At 42.7% G+C, this 14,647-nt stretch overlaps 1 protein-coding gene across 6 annotated transcripts in view; it reads right to left on the minus strand.

Moving 5' to 3' along the window:
- The window catches only part of ARRB1 (arrestin beta 1), a 793,940-nt gene that overhangs the window by 22,715 nt on the left and 756,578 nt on the right, over window positions 1-14,647 (minus strand). For 3 of the 6 annotated variants that reach the window (XM_085623374.1, XM_085623375.1, XM_085623372.1), the window contains one exon: window positions 5,384-5,407. The exons of the other annotated variants lie outside the window; for them this stretch is intronic. In XM_085623374.1, the coding sequence (XP_085479500.1) occupies window positions 5,384-5,407 (24 nt within the window). The remainder of the gene's footprint in view (window positions 1-5,383; window positions 5,408-14,647) is intronic. 6 annotated transcript variants of the gene reach the window in all.

The following is a 14,647-nucleotide window of genomic DNA, read 5'->3' on the forward strand; positions in this document are numbered from 1 at the left end:
AAGGTGGTTTTTGCACTGTGTGGTTAGAAACCACTCTTTTAGAAGTGGCTGGGTTTTTGCGCTCTAACATTTCTATGTGTTTCTGCCTAGTTGTGGATTGACTGTCTGGATTTAAATGTGATAGGATCTGGGGAATGTCTTGATCCAGGGGATGAGGTGAGACAGCAACAGGCTGACCTGCACCTGGAGTGTAGGGGGGAGGAGTAGCCCCTAGAGGTGAAGAAGCCTGGGTTGCTGCCATAAAACAATAGTCCCATATCCTGCTGAGTGATTGAGAATCCAGACCCCCACTAATCAAAGGAAGAAGGTGTCACTGGCAGGGAGGTACCCAAGACTGGTTTGAACAGGGGTCAGTGCCCCCCTGAACACAGACTTCAAAGGCATTTAGGGGTATAACTATGAGAGCTGAAGCCCCTGAACTTGGGAATTGGATTGATCAAGACTGAAAAGGATTGAAAACTACTTTGTGCTCAAGAGGAACCTCTGACAAGGAAGAAACTGCTGAATAGACTGAAGGAAAGGACTGACCCTTGCTGTGTGTTCTGGGGCTGGCCTGCAGTTGTCTGCTTTAACCAAAGAAGAGGTTAAAGGGACTTCGCTGTGTGCTGTATCCCCCTGCTTGAAAGGACTTTGCTGTGCTGTGTCCTGAAGTAACTTAACCCCAAGAGCCCGAGGTGAGCAGGCTCCCTGTTGTGGAAACTCAGGTACACAAACGTTTCCAGAAGCCTCTCAGCGACGCTGTGTGCATTTGCTTTTTGCAGCCTGAGGCCTTCGTAAGCTGTGCCCTGTGACCGTGGGCACCTGGAGTCCAAATGAGTCTCAGCGACGCTGTGTGCATGTGCTTTTTGCAGCCTGAGCCCTTCGTGAGGATTGTCCTGTGATTGTGTGCACCTAGCTTACAAGTGAGTCTCCGCGATGCTGTGTGTGTGTGCTTCGTGCAGCCTGAGACCTTTGTGAGGATTGCCCTGTGACCGTGCACACCAGAAGTTCAAGAGTGTCTCAGCGACACTGTGTGCGTGTGCTTTTTGCAGCCTGAGACCCTCGGAAGAATTGCCCTGTGATCGTGGGCCCCAGAAGTTCAAGTGTGTCTCAGCGACGCTGTGTGTGTATGCTTCGAGCAGCCTGAGACCCTTGGAAGAATTGCCCTGTGATCGTGGGCACCAGAAGTTCAAGTGTGTCTCAGCGACGCTCTGTGCGTGTGCTTTTTGCAGCCTGAGACACTCGGAAGAATTGCCCTGTGATCAGGGGCGACAGGAGTCCAAGTGAGTCCCAGCGACGCTGTGTGCTTGTGCTTCGTGCAGCCTGAGACCATTGTGAGGATTGCCTTGTGACCATGCGCACCCGAGGCTCAAGGGAGTCTCAGCGACGCTGTGTGCGTGTGCTTCGTGCAGCCTGAGATCTTCGTAAAGATTGCCCTGTGACCGTGCTCACCCGAGACTCAAGGGAGTCTCAGCGACGCTGTGTGCATGTGCCCAGTTGCAGCCTGAGTACTTCATTATCGTCATCAGCCCGGAATAAACCAAGTCGCATCGGAGAGAGACGCTCTCGGCCTCTCCCATTCCGGTAGCACAAGCCTCTATCCCAGCTGTTGTCACGGCCCATACGTGCCAAGGAGTGGTAGTACTGGGGCCGGAGCGGGGTGCTGCACTGTGGTTTACACTGGATCTGTGCTGGGGGCATATGGTGAAGGAAACTGACCGCGAGTCAGTAAGAGGGGCGGAGAGACCGTCTGGAGCACTGTGATCGGTGCTGGAGTGTATTACGCATTGCATTAATTCTGCATTACGAACTACCTGATTGTTGTATTACGCACTGCATTAGTTTGCCGAACAAACTACATGATTGTTGCATTACGCATTGCATTATTTCTGCATAACGAACTGCCTGATTGTTGTATTACACATTGCTTTAGTTTGCAGAACGAACTACCTGATTGTTGTATTACGCAGTGAATTAGTTTGCAGAACGAACTACCTGATTGTTGCATTATGCATTGCATTATTTCTGCATAACGAACTGCCTGATTGTTGTATTACGCATTGCATTAGTTTGCAGAACGAACTACCTGTTTGTTCCATTACGCATTGCATTATTTCTACATAACGAACTGCCGGATGGTTGTATTAAGCATTGCATTAGTTTGCATCACGAACTGCATTATTCTTACATTGTAAAGTGCCTGATTCTAGCATTACGAACTGCACAGCCTTGCATTAGGACTGCATAGGATGACCTAGAAGTGCTCATTAATACCAACAGAACTTACAAGAGCTGGCTTACCTAATAACTGAGCAAAACCAAAGGGGATGATGGATGGAGTGTTGAACATTGCAAGCATGTACCCCCAGTCAACTGATCTGGATTTAATCCATCGTCCTTCTTTAGCTCACTCTGCCACCCCGGATCAGACATGGCCATATGCAAATCAGTCTGACCCTGTACCTCATGGGAACTGTCCAGCCCGAACTACCAAGCCATGTCTTCCCTGGACCGGATAAAAAAAGCATCCTGGGACTGGTTTCTGGCTAATCAGCCGTCATCAGCCAGGCTAGCTTGAATCCAGTGGCAAAGTGAGCAAGGGACCCACGTCTGGGCATACCCTGCCACTTAGGGCGAACAAAGCGAAACCAAAGGGGATGATGGATGGAGTGTAGAACATTGCAACCACTCACCCCCAGTCAACTGATCTGGGTGTAATCCATCATCATTCTTTATCTCACTCCGCCACCCAAGTTCAGACATGGCCATATGCAAATCAGTCTGACCCTGTGCCTCATGGGAACAGTCCAGCCCGAACTGCCAAGCCATGTATTCCCTGCACCGGAAACAAGCATCCTGGGACCGGCTTCTGGCTAATCAGCAGTCATCAGCGAGGCTCGCTTGAATCCAGTGGCAAAGTGAGCAAGGGATCCACGTCTGGGCATACCCTGCCAACTTAGGGCGAACAAAGCAAAACCAAAAGGGATGATGGACGGAGTGTTGAACATTGCAAGCACACACCCCCAGTCAACTCATCTGGGTTTAATCCATCATCATTCTTTAGCTCACTCCGCCACCCCAGTTCAGACATGGCCATGTGCAAATCAGTCTGACCCTGTGCCTCATGGGAATAGTCCAGCCCGAACTACTGGGGTGGCGGAGTGAGCTAAAGAATGATGATGGATTAAACCCAGATCAGTTGACTGGGGGTGAGTGCTTGCAATGTTCAACACTCCGTCCATCATCCCCTTTGGTTTTGCTTTGACTTAATAACTGGCCAGGAGGTATATTACAAATACGCTTATGTTGGATTTTTATCGTGTGGTCTCTTCGTATATCTTTTTATATATATTCTGTGTAGATATCTTCGTTCACTCCATTTTCGTATTTCACGTTTATTTTTAATCATGTATCTTACATTGATTTTGTTCTCTGATCTATCATACATAATTTTAAGTTGTGGTGTGATCAGAGTATGTTCTTTATGTCCATTGCTAAACAGCACACCTGATGCAACTGATAATGAGTTTTGTATTAGCACTTTAAATACTTCCTTCACGCCCTCAAACGTTGTCATGTGATCAAGGCCCCACGAGGGCTGAAACGCATAATGGTGGCATTGGTGTTGGGCACTGAATAAACGCTGGCACAAATTTATTCTGGGTTCGCTTCGTCTTTTCCAAGGATTTGGTTACCTGTAGGCGATTTGCTTCTTTTTATATAAACGTATACTTTATTTTATATGAAACTCGTGGGGAGTCCTTTTGTGGGTCACTGGGAGCATGGTTGCAAATACTTTACACATTTGCCTTGAAGATAAGCCTGGCTGCTCGTGCCAAGCTACCAAGGGGGTGAGCAGGGGTTATCTGAGAAGGTGTCCTTCCTTTCCCTGACGTGGAAGCGAGGATCCCTACTTGGCCTAAGGTACCTACCTCAGCCAACTAGGGAATACCGGCTCTAACAATAACCCTCAAGGGTTTTTTACTTTTCTGGTGTGTGAGGCAATCATACCCAGCAAAGGACATAAAGGCTATATCCAACCAATGGGATGATCCTACCTAGAATTAGTACAAGAGTTTAGACATTTGTTCAGTCAACCATTCTGTAGCTTCGGCATCTGTTCAGTTTACCATACTCGGAAAGCATTTTCAAAACACTGAGCTTTGCATATAATTACTTTATTTTACTCATTGAATGGCCTTCTGCAACTCATCTTGCAGAAATGAAAACAAGACCTCTGAGCTGGATATGGGGCACTTCCCTCTCCATTCCAATTTTATGTCTTAAGAAAAGGCTTAACATCTCATGCACCCCTTTTAAGCAGAGTGGGTCTGATTAAAAAAGAAAGTAATATATGTTGATCTCTCAATTTTAGACTTAATATTTCTATATGAACAAAAGAAAACAACTTTACCTAATTATATCTGAAAAGTGTGAATAGTCCTGTATTTTCTTACTTTTGTTAACAGAAACAAGTGACTTTTCCTCTGGCAAAATGTATTTCACTCCCCCAGTAAAGTTTGGGAGTAATACCTTCCCACTGCCCATCTTGAAAACAAGCCTAAGCTGCAATTTCTGGGTGTAAATGTACACTTCTTTGGAGAGTGAAAAGCTGCTTATGTATGTATTTCGATTTCAAAGGACCACCATTGTGAGAGCTTCTGAAATGCTTTCCTGGCCATCCCTTGTTTGGCCATTTGCCTGCCCTCTCTATGTTCTGATATTAAATATACAAAGGCAGAAATGCGACCGACCATACCTAGTGCAACTTCACTCAAATTCCACTTTTCAATATTTCTAACACTGGGATTCAGGATGTGAAATGTCGGACTGTGTAGTAAAGTTTTTGTGTACCCAAGTGAGGCGTAGCTCAGTGAAGGGATTTGTAATTTGCACACAGAAAATCAAGGCTATTACATGTTAAAGCTACATTTTTGTGATTTGTAATTGTATGCATTAGCATGACAATGCAATATAATGATGCTTCATGCAATATAAAACAAATAAAAATATATTCAAGTTTGAAACAATAATGAAGATTTTGTTCACAGCACAAGCAGAATGATATGTATGGAAAAAACTGACATATGAATAGTGGCTGTGGAAACTTTAGACTTGATCGATAAGGATTTGTAAGACAGGCATAGTGCATTCAAAAAGGAATTAAAAATTGTTTGGTTATGGATAAGTTAAAGGTTGATGTACAGGTCCAATTGTTAATCAAAGTGTAGAAGTTATGTGAGAAAACTCTCTGTTAGAAACATGTAAAGCTCAAGGCACGCAGGAAATGGAATGGCTACAACATTCAATGAAATTTGAAAATGCTGTTCAAGTTTGACAAGACAATGTACTTGCATAGAGGTCGTCATGCACAGCCAAAAACAGGCAAAGCTTAAAGCGTTACCTTGAAGCAAGATCTCCCAAAAGGCTGGCATTCGAGAAGCAGAGTGAACATTAGTCAAACTAGAAACTCCTATGTTGGATTCCTCATTTACTTGAAAGAAAGACAGTACATTTGTTTAGAAAATATTATGTCCTCCAAAATGACCTGGGGTTTGGGGGAGAGCTGGTTGATTTCTTGAACAGCACACACTGGATGCGGTAGACAACCCAACAAAATCATCCAGTATATAAATCCCCATGCTTCGGAATAAATATTTACATACAGTCACCATAAAAGTATAAATGAACAATTAATAACATAGAAGAGAGAACAGCATTTTCATTAGTAGCATAAGGTAACATTTTTCAGATCTTGGTTTATCTTACAAGCATGCGCACATTTCTTAAATAAGATGTGAAAAAAGATAAAGATTGACTTTCAATTGATCCATGACTACAACCTTTGGTTGTTTAAAAAAGTATCATTCTATAGAAAGGAGTATTAGAGTATTTCTTGAAAATGTGCATTGATGTTGATTGAAGCCAATAAGTTGCTAAAGTACAATTTCTGTTTTCTCTTTTGTCTCAGCAATCAATAGATGGAGGTACACCCAATACTGTGCCACAGTTGTACTATATTGGCCAAAGCCAGAGCAACCAATTGGTCTCCCAGCATGGATCAACATCCTCAAGGCAGATCAAGTGACACAATCTAGTGTGGAAGTATGTTATAGCAATCTTCAATTTAGGTCCCAGGTGAGGAAAATGTGCGCTTAATATAGATAATATCCAAACAGCCTTTGCAAATATTGAATGTGGCTAATACAACAGAAAAATGCAGCCATTACTTACAAATGCCAAAAGAATCAAATACATTTCTAATATGCAGATAGGGCTAAAGGAATAATTAAGATGATTTATAATGTATTTTCTTTATTTTGTAGCTCAACAGATTTCACTATTTTGAGCATAACTACATTGATTCATTATTCCTTTTAGGAAGCTGTATTACAAATGTATTCTGGAAGCATAGAAGAGATGCTCCATGCTTGGACATAGGCAGATGCCACCCATCAGCTGATATTTGCAACTGTCTCAGCCAAATAATGAAGCATTCATTTTAATATGCTAGGTATACCACAGTACCACAGTGGACTCTAACTATGTCAAGATCTCCTGCATTGGTCTTTAGAACATGAACTGGAGAACAAAAATATTCCTGTAATATAACAAACAGTTTCTCCCTTCTAGCGAGTATACCCTTCTGGATTAAGAACTTTCTTAATATCATTCTACATATAAATGTATGAACCAGTATACTAGTGAATTTGGATATGAAATACTGTGCTTGTATAAGAGCTGATCTCATCTGAACAGTCTTACAACCAAATATTGAACAACCATACTATGTATGTTCTTTTATTGTATGCTATCAACTGTGTAAGGAGCTAAAAGTCAAATATTGTCTTTTTATGTTGAATGGATGATAAGCAGAAAAAAAAAGTTTTTTGTTGTAGGTTATCAATTATGTTTCAAAGGACAAGCTTATTATAGGTACTACATTATATATGGCTCTTTAATGTTAAGAGGAAAATAAAATAAACACAATTGATACTGATGTTTTGTTGAAAAGTTTAAATTATGTTTTTTTAACTCTGCAAAAAGCATTTGTAATATTTTGGAGAATCTTAGGTATCCAACATATGCATGTTGTTCTACTGCACTTTGCCTCTCTGTATAATTACATCTGCTATATAATGAGTTATACAGAAGCAATAAAATAAAGCTTAACTTTCTATGAACCATGGAACATTTTAAGTTCATAATAGAATAACAATGATACATGTAATCGTGTAAATCAAAGCTTTTTTCTCGCATCCTTCAAAAAAAAGGCACCCTGCCGTCAAAATAATCAAGCTAGCATTTCTGTCTTTCCCTGTGGGTCAATCACTAAGGGGCTCATTACGATGCGGTCGGAAATCCTCTCACCAACACCGTCTCGGAATAGGGACCGACCAACCTGAGGTTGGCGGTTCCGACCGCCTGATAAGGATTCGAACGAACACTGCTCGATTGAATTCCCACTGTTCTCTATGGGAGCTTGTCTTACTGTTGTAAACCAGCTGTACTACAGGCTACGATAGAGAAATGGGTGTGTGTGTAAAATCCTGCACCCTGTGGCAGGCACCCCACGGTGTCTGCCACACAGTGCAGAGTTTTACTGGGGGGTACCCTAGGTACCCCCTCGACCACCAACTGCAGGCTGCAGAAGCAAGGGGGCCCTCCTAGGGGCTCCCCAAAGTCGCTTTCTGACAGCCTATCCATGTCAGAAAGGCCGGCACAGAAAGGCTGTCAGAAACTGACATCATAATCCCGTGGGGAATTCAGTGCCACCTTAAAGGGTAATGGGCCCTCCTACCAAGAATCACAAAGTAATTTAAAACACAACTCTGTAATTCCTTAGTGCAAAGAATTAATAAAGGTTCTATGGACAGGACACATTTTTTGCTAATACGGAACAATTTCCTGGGCTGTGCTCCATGTTAGATCATCATTTTTGTGTTTATGTTTCTCTGCAACTGCGTTTCAACTATACGAAACGTAATATTCCTTCACCCAATCTTTACATTTGTATGATACACTTCTTTATGAAGATAGAAACTCTTTCCTGGAACCACCACATATGGACTGTCCAAGAGATGCTTTTAGTCAAGCATGCCAACATTCTATGAAAAAGTGGAATGACATCTCAGTTTTCAAAAATAGTAACTAGCGTAATCTTGCCATCAAAGGCATCACTCAACAAACCAACCCAAAAATAAGTACCCGATGGACCTAATCACAAAGGCAAATGCACATATGGAAGTGTTCTTCCGTGCCCTGTCTTGCTGGCTGCCACCGTGCAACAATTCTTGTCTTGCTCGGACTCAGCAACAGTCTGTCATTTCTCCCAAAACCCCTCGTGGAATACAAGGATGACGACTCCTCTCAGAAAGTTTAAAGTGCTTTAATGTTGTGCAATCATATGCATTTCGGCTGCCTTGAAGCCTTGTTCACTGATGGAGAGGCGCCCTATTAGACCAGTATTTACAGTGTTTACTGCATGACGTGATAGAAAACAGTGAAAACATACTGTGCTTTGGTCACAGTGATTCCCTGGACGTTCTACTTTCAATTAAATCTACATTCAACTTGTGATAATTCACATCAAATTCATTACTGCAAATGCATTTAACCTTTGAAAGCATGATAGATCGCAGCAATTAATGTAGAGCTAGACATTGGTAGAAATCGAGAAATGTATAGCGATTGGCTGCATTGCGGCTCCTACCGCCATGTTGTTACACATTGCCTGCTAGCCTCAGTGTGCAGTATTCACTTCTGTTTTGCTGTTGCAACGTAACAGTGATATGTAAAACCCAAGTTAAGCATGTTGGTGCTTATTCTAGCATGCCATTACAATTGCTGTGATGTATCATGCTTTTAAAGGTTAAATAGAGTTGCAGTAATTAATTTAGTGTAAATATCACACATTGAATGTAGAGTTAATTTAATGTAGAATGTTCAGGTAATCACTACGATCAAAGCACAGTTTGATTTCACTGTTTGCTATCATGTCTTGCAGTAAGCAATGTAAATACTGGTGTGAAATGGCACCTCGCCATCGGTGAACAAGGCTGCAATTCAGCCAAAATGTGTTTGATTGCACGACATTAAAGCACTTTAAACTTTACTAGAGACGTCGTCATCTTTGTATTCTACGAGAGGTTTTGTGATGTATATGTACTTACTTATAAATGTGCTACTACATTTAGGTGCACTTTTTTACTATTTACCATTACAAAATGTAGATTTACACCTAAGTGTAGACTTCTATGCCTCCGGCCCCTGTAGGAGCCTCCTACAACAGGATTTACTTTTCACTTGTAAGTGCATATCACAACCAGTGTGGCATGGATCACCCTATGGGAAAGTATAGGAAAAATTATTAAAGTTTATTATTCTTTCGAAAGAAAGGTTTAAAACAATGTAAAATATTTACGATAAACCTGGAACTAATAAAATAGCTTTATACAGCAAATTGACTCATTAAATTAAATGTATATTAGAGAATTAATTTAATAAAATATATTTACTTAATTTATAAAACATGTCCTACATTTTTTTTATTCTCATCCACAATAATACATTTATTTTTATTTACTATGTATATAAAAGTGTGGGGTAGAATTCATTTAAATTATGTTTATTTTCTCCAACAAAAGTATACAGTAATAACTTCATTTTACTTCAAATTTAAGTTTGCTAAATGCTTTCAAATGATAAAATAAGTATTTAATAATTATATTTACTTTTAACATTAAACAAATGTAGATAATGTGATATGTTTTACATTAGTTCATATGGGTTATTATTGTAAGTTCCTGTATCCATTATATTTTACTGGAGTGTGTGTTGCAGTACCTGTGAGAGGCCATGTGTGGCACATGACTGACACCACGGCTGGCTTGGGGTATATTTACTGCGATTGTGTCACCTTTTTGCCTGTACTAAGTCTAGCAGTGCAGTTTATGAATGGCATTTGGCTTACTCTTTTGTGCATGGATGTTTGTAGTAGTCTGCCCCTCCTTAAACCCCGCATAACTTTTCCCTAAACCCCTCACAATTTGTAGAAGATATTTTCCATTTTCCCACCACCATCGCCACCTTCCAAATTTACTACTGAGTCATTTACGATTTCGCTAGGAAAGGCCTTTGTACGGCTCAGATCCGGATGGCTTTCCTAGAGAATTTGACTCAATAGAAGCCTGTGTACCCATTTCAAAGGGGGGGAACGTGCACCCTGCGGCAGGCACCCCAGTGTGCCCGCCACATTGTGCATGCATGGAAAGGGGGGACCTTTGGGTACCCCCTGTGACCAATTCAGATGACCCTGGGTGAAGGGGGGCCTGCCACGGCCACCCGAAGTCCTATTCCCACAGTTGTTTTATCCCAACAAAACCGAGTCGATACGGCTGTCCGAATCGTGAATCGTACTCGCTCATTCGGAAGCCAGCTCCACTGCGCGGCACAAATCGGCTGCGATCGAGTCAGACTGACAGGATCGTGTTCAGAAATGATTCGGTCAGCGCGGACGGGAGATTCACATCGTACTTGTTCATCCAGAACGTGGGATAATTCTGTCAGAAACATGGGCTCCCAATCGGATTTGGTCATTTCAGAACCTGTCTGGAGGCCTTCCGACCGAGATCGTAATCGGCCCATAGGTAGCAAACTGACATGTGCAGAGATCTCTGCATAGAAAAGATAGGAGAGGTGGAGATCTTCTACCACAGAATTGTGAACTGAATTTTGTAGTAGGTAAATATTACTACTATAGCAGTATTTTATGTACTTCAAAGTGCAGTTTGTGAATTGAGCCCCTAGTCTATGATACAGATCCCATCATACCAAAAGACATAACAGAGAGAGCTATTGAAAAGGAAACACACCTGAGAAAATAACCAAACACACAAGTGTGTTTGTTGAAGTGAACACCAAAATCAGCATGCTATTCCCCATTATGAGGGGGAACCTTGTAATAGGTGCTATCTATTGCACCACAGAAAACCAAAACCCTATGAAGTAGAATTGTATTGGGTGCAATACACATCACACTCTCCTCCAAGCCAATTGTAACATTCCACTGTCTCCCACTGTTATGCTCCTACAGCCTGATGAAGGAAGATTAGCTTGTGTTAGGAATTGGGTTTCTGGTTGGCAGAGGTATGCACGCTGTCCTAGCAGGAACCACAATCCTAGTCAGGGTAAGTCAGAAACACACCCTAGGTTAACCTGTGCGCACCCTCTGGCAGCTTGGCACAGAGCAGTCAGGCTTAACTTAAGAGGCAATGCGTAAATTATTTGTGTAACACTTAAAACAATAAAATTGTGAAAACGCCACACAAAGAGATATCAAACCAGGTTAGATAAATAGAGCGAAATTTAATGAACAAAACAAGACCAAATCGACAAACATCCTTTAAGCAGAACCGGAGTTATGAATTTGTAAAGATTAAATTGACATGTAGTGTTTAAAAGATTAAAGCTCTAACGGGAGCTAACTGGTCACACGTGACCGAGACAAATCCAATGCTCAGTACGACCATAATGGAACATGGGTCAGATACAGGGACCAGCCTTATCCCGCTGCAAAGTACCTTGGTTGCGCCGTCGACGGAGCCGAGTTGAGTGGACAGGGTCCAATGCTTCTGCACCAAAGTACAGAATTCGTAGGCGATGCATCATCATAGAGACGTCCAATAAGGGATGCTTTGTATTGTAAACCTTCTGTTGTAGGTGATGTGTCATTGTTGAGCCGCACAGCTGGCGATGGGATGTCTCCGAAGCGGAGATGCATAGGCATTGAAGGAGCTGCATTGAAAACGAATAACTCAACAATGGCGATGCATGGATTTTTACAATTGCAGCACTCTGCACTCACTTCCAGGGGCCCAGGACTGGATTGGTTTCACTTGGTAGGGCAAGACTCTCAGATGGCAGAGTCTAGGTGCTGATGATGAGTGGATGGACGTTTTTGATGTCCCTGAGACTGCCAACTGTAGGCAAGCAGGCATCCACTTTGAGCCACTTTGATTCTGTGTTGGAGAGATGTAGCTCCAGTCCTTCTCACTCCCAGGCAAGGGGGCAGCAGGTCAGCACAACAAAGCAGAAGTCCAATGGAGTCCAGCAGAGTGACAGCGATTTCAGCAGCACAGTCGTCCTTCTTCCTGGTAGAGTATCCACAGGTCCAGAAGTGAAATGAGTTGGTGGTTTCAGAGGTCCAGCATGTATACCCAGTTCTGCCTTTGAAGTGGGGGAGACTTCAAAGAGAGGCCTTTGAAGTGCACAGAGTCCCTGCCTTCCTGCCCTGGCTCCAGACTCACTACAGTGGGATGTGCACCCTTTTGTGTAGAGACAGGACACAGCCTGTTCAGGAGTGTCACGTCCTCCCGCCCATCCTGCTCTAAATGGCCCATCAAGTCATGGATGATCCATCAGTCACACCGAAGCTCCAATTCTGTGTGGCTGTCTGAAGGAAAGGCACAAAGCCCGGCTGCCACCCACCCCAGATGTGTATTCAAAGACAGGCAGAAGGCACTAGATGGCTAAAGTAAGAAAATGCCAACTTTCTAAAAGTGGCATTTTCAGAGTTACAATTTAAAATCTAACCACCAGAAATGTGGATTTAAAATTGTGATTCCAGAGACACCAAACTTGAGGGCCCCATCTCTTCCCAATTGGAAATTATACATATAAGATCTAATAAGGTAATCCCAATGTTAGCCTATGGGAGAGATAGCCTTGCAGTAGTGAAAATTAATTTTAGAGTTTTTCACTACCCGGACATGTAACACTTCAAAGTACATGTCCTACTTTCTAAATACACTGCACCCTGCCATTGGGCTGACTGGGACCTACTTTAGGGGTGACTTATAAGTATTAAAAAGGATGGTTTGGCCCTGGCAAGGGAGTTATCTTGGCAGGTCGACTTGGCAGTTTAACTTCACACACAGTCTCTGCAGTAGCAGTCTGAGACACGTCAAAGAGTTACTTAAGTGGGTGGCATAACCAGTGCTACAGGCCTGCTACTAGAATTTAATTTATAGGCCGTAGGCACATGTAGTGCACGTTACTAGGGACTTATAAGTAAATTATATATGCCAATTGTGGATAAGTCAATGTTACCATGTTTTAAATAGAGAGCACATGCACTTTAGCACTGGCTAGCAGTGGAAAAGTGGGCAGAGTCCTAATGCCAGCAAAAATAAAGTCAGCAAAAGAGGTGGCCAGTAGGCAAAAAAGCCAGGGGAAACCACGTGAAGGATGCCAGGACTAACAGCTTGTAAAATGCATTTTACCTGACACTGACACTTGATGTGGATCAACAAATATATAAATAAAAAGAGATTGCACCTAAATATGAGCACCATCCTTGCCTCCCTCAGCTACACATGGTGTAAATATAAATGTATCAACAGCACAAAGTACAAAAAAAAGTACAAGTTCCTAAAAAATAATTACACAATAGTTATCTAATGATTGTGGTGATAATGGAAAAAAGGACATATTTTAGGAAAGGGACAAATGGTTGCAAGTAAATACTAGTTTTAACAGTCTGTTCTTTTTAGTGTTGGGGTTTCAGCAACTGCAGCAGAGATGTCCTTCCACCTATTCATTGTTTTGTATCTCTGCAGACCACTAGGTTTATTCTGAGCTCCAGGCATGTCTCTGCAGTGGTAGAGATGGGGCAGCCCTGCCAAGTGCCACACAGCAGGAGTTAGACTAACACATTTTAGTGCTGGTGTTTGCATCACCACACTAAAATGCATTGGTCACACATTCATAGCACACCCTGAGCCATCCAAGGTGTGCTACGAGGAGCAGCAGAGAGTGAGCTGGCAGTAAGTGTGTCATCAGCATACATGTGTGCTGTCTTAAAAAAAATATATACATATCATAAATTAACTCTGGGCGCCCGGGGTCCGGAAATCAGTAAATCACCCACACGTGAATCATGATGAGCCCAGTTAGCAACCAGGTGATGTCATTTATTAGCAACGCGTCATGACACCATGCCCATAAATATTCTGGACAGCCCCACGTGGATCTGGGTAAAGGGGTCGCCTTGCATGAAATTAGAAAGTAATTTGGCTTGGGAGCCATTAATGAAAATCATCACTAAAGTCAAGGTGATCCTATGTCAGAGCAGCCACCAGTTCGGATTGTCCCTTTTAAAAAAGAGAAAATCTATTGTGAGACTAGATGATGACTAGCCTCCCCGGGCCAAATGGATCCGGACACGACCCTGGGGCCACCACTATAATAAACAAAGAGCTAGCACGCTGGACTCAGCGTCGTGTGGATCCAGCTGCACAGTTAATTTGTCCTAACCTGCAGATGGCTGGCTTGTTGCCAGTGCTGCCCTTGTCTGCTGAGACCCCCTCAACCCCAGGTAGTGCAGTGTAATGCAGGATGTTTATCATGGCTAGCACCACTGGAGGAGAGCAATCTCACATGGCTCTCCGCTAGCTGCTGAAACCCTCTCCTCTGACACCAGGACATGATTGGTTGATAATGATCATGTCACACATCAATCTCGACGACAGCCACCTTTGCGTGTCATCTCAGTTTCAACAAGTTTGAAGTTTTGTATGCCCGACACTTCCGTGCACGTTTGCGGCTCTCTTTTTCCTGTACCGTGGGCACGCAGAGATGCACCAGGCTGCCCATGCAATAGTCAGAA

The sequence above is a fragment of the Triturus cristatus genome, chromosome 8 (genome assembly GCF_964204655.1).
Source record: "Triturus cristatus chromosome 8, aTriCri1.1, whole genome shotgun sequence".
In the NCBI taxonomy this organism is placed as follows: domain Eukaryota; kingdom Metazoa; phylum Chordata; class Amphibia; order Caudata; family Salamandridae; genus Triturus; species Triturus cristatus.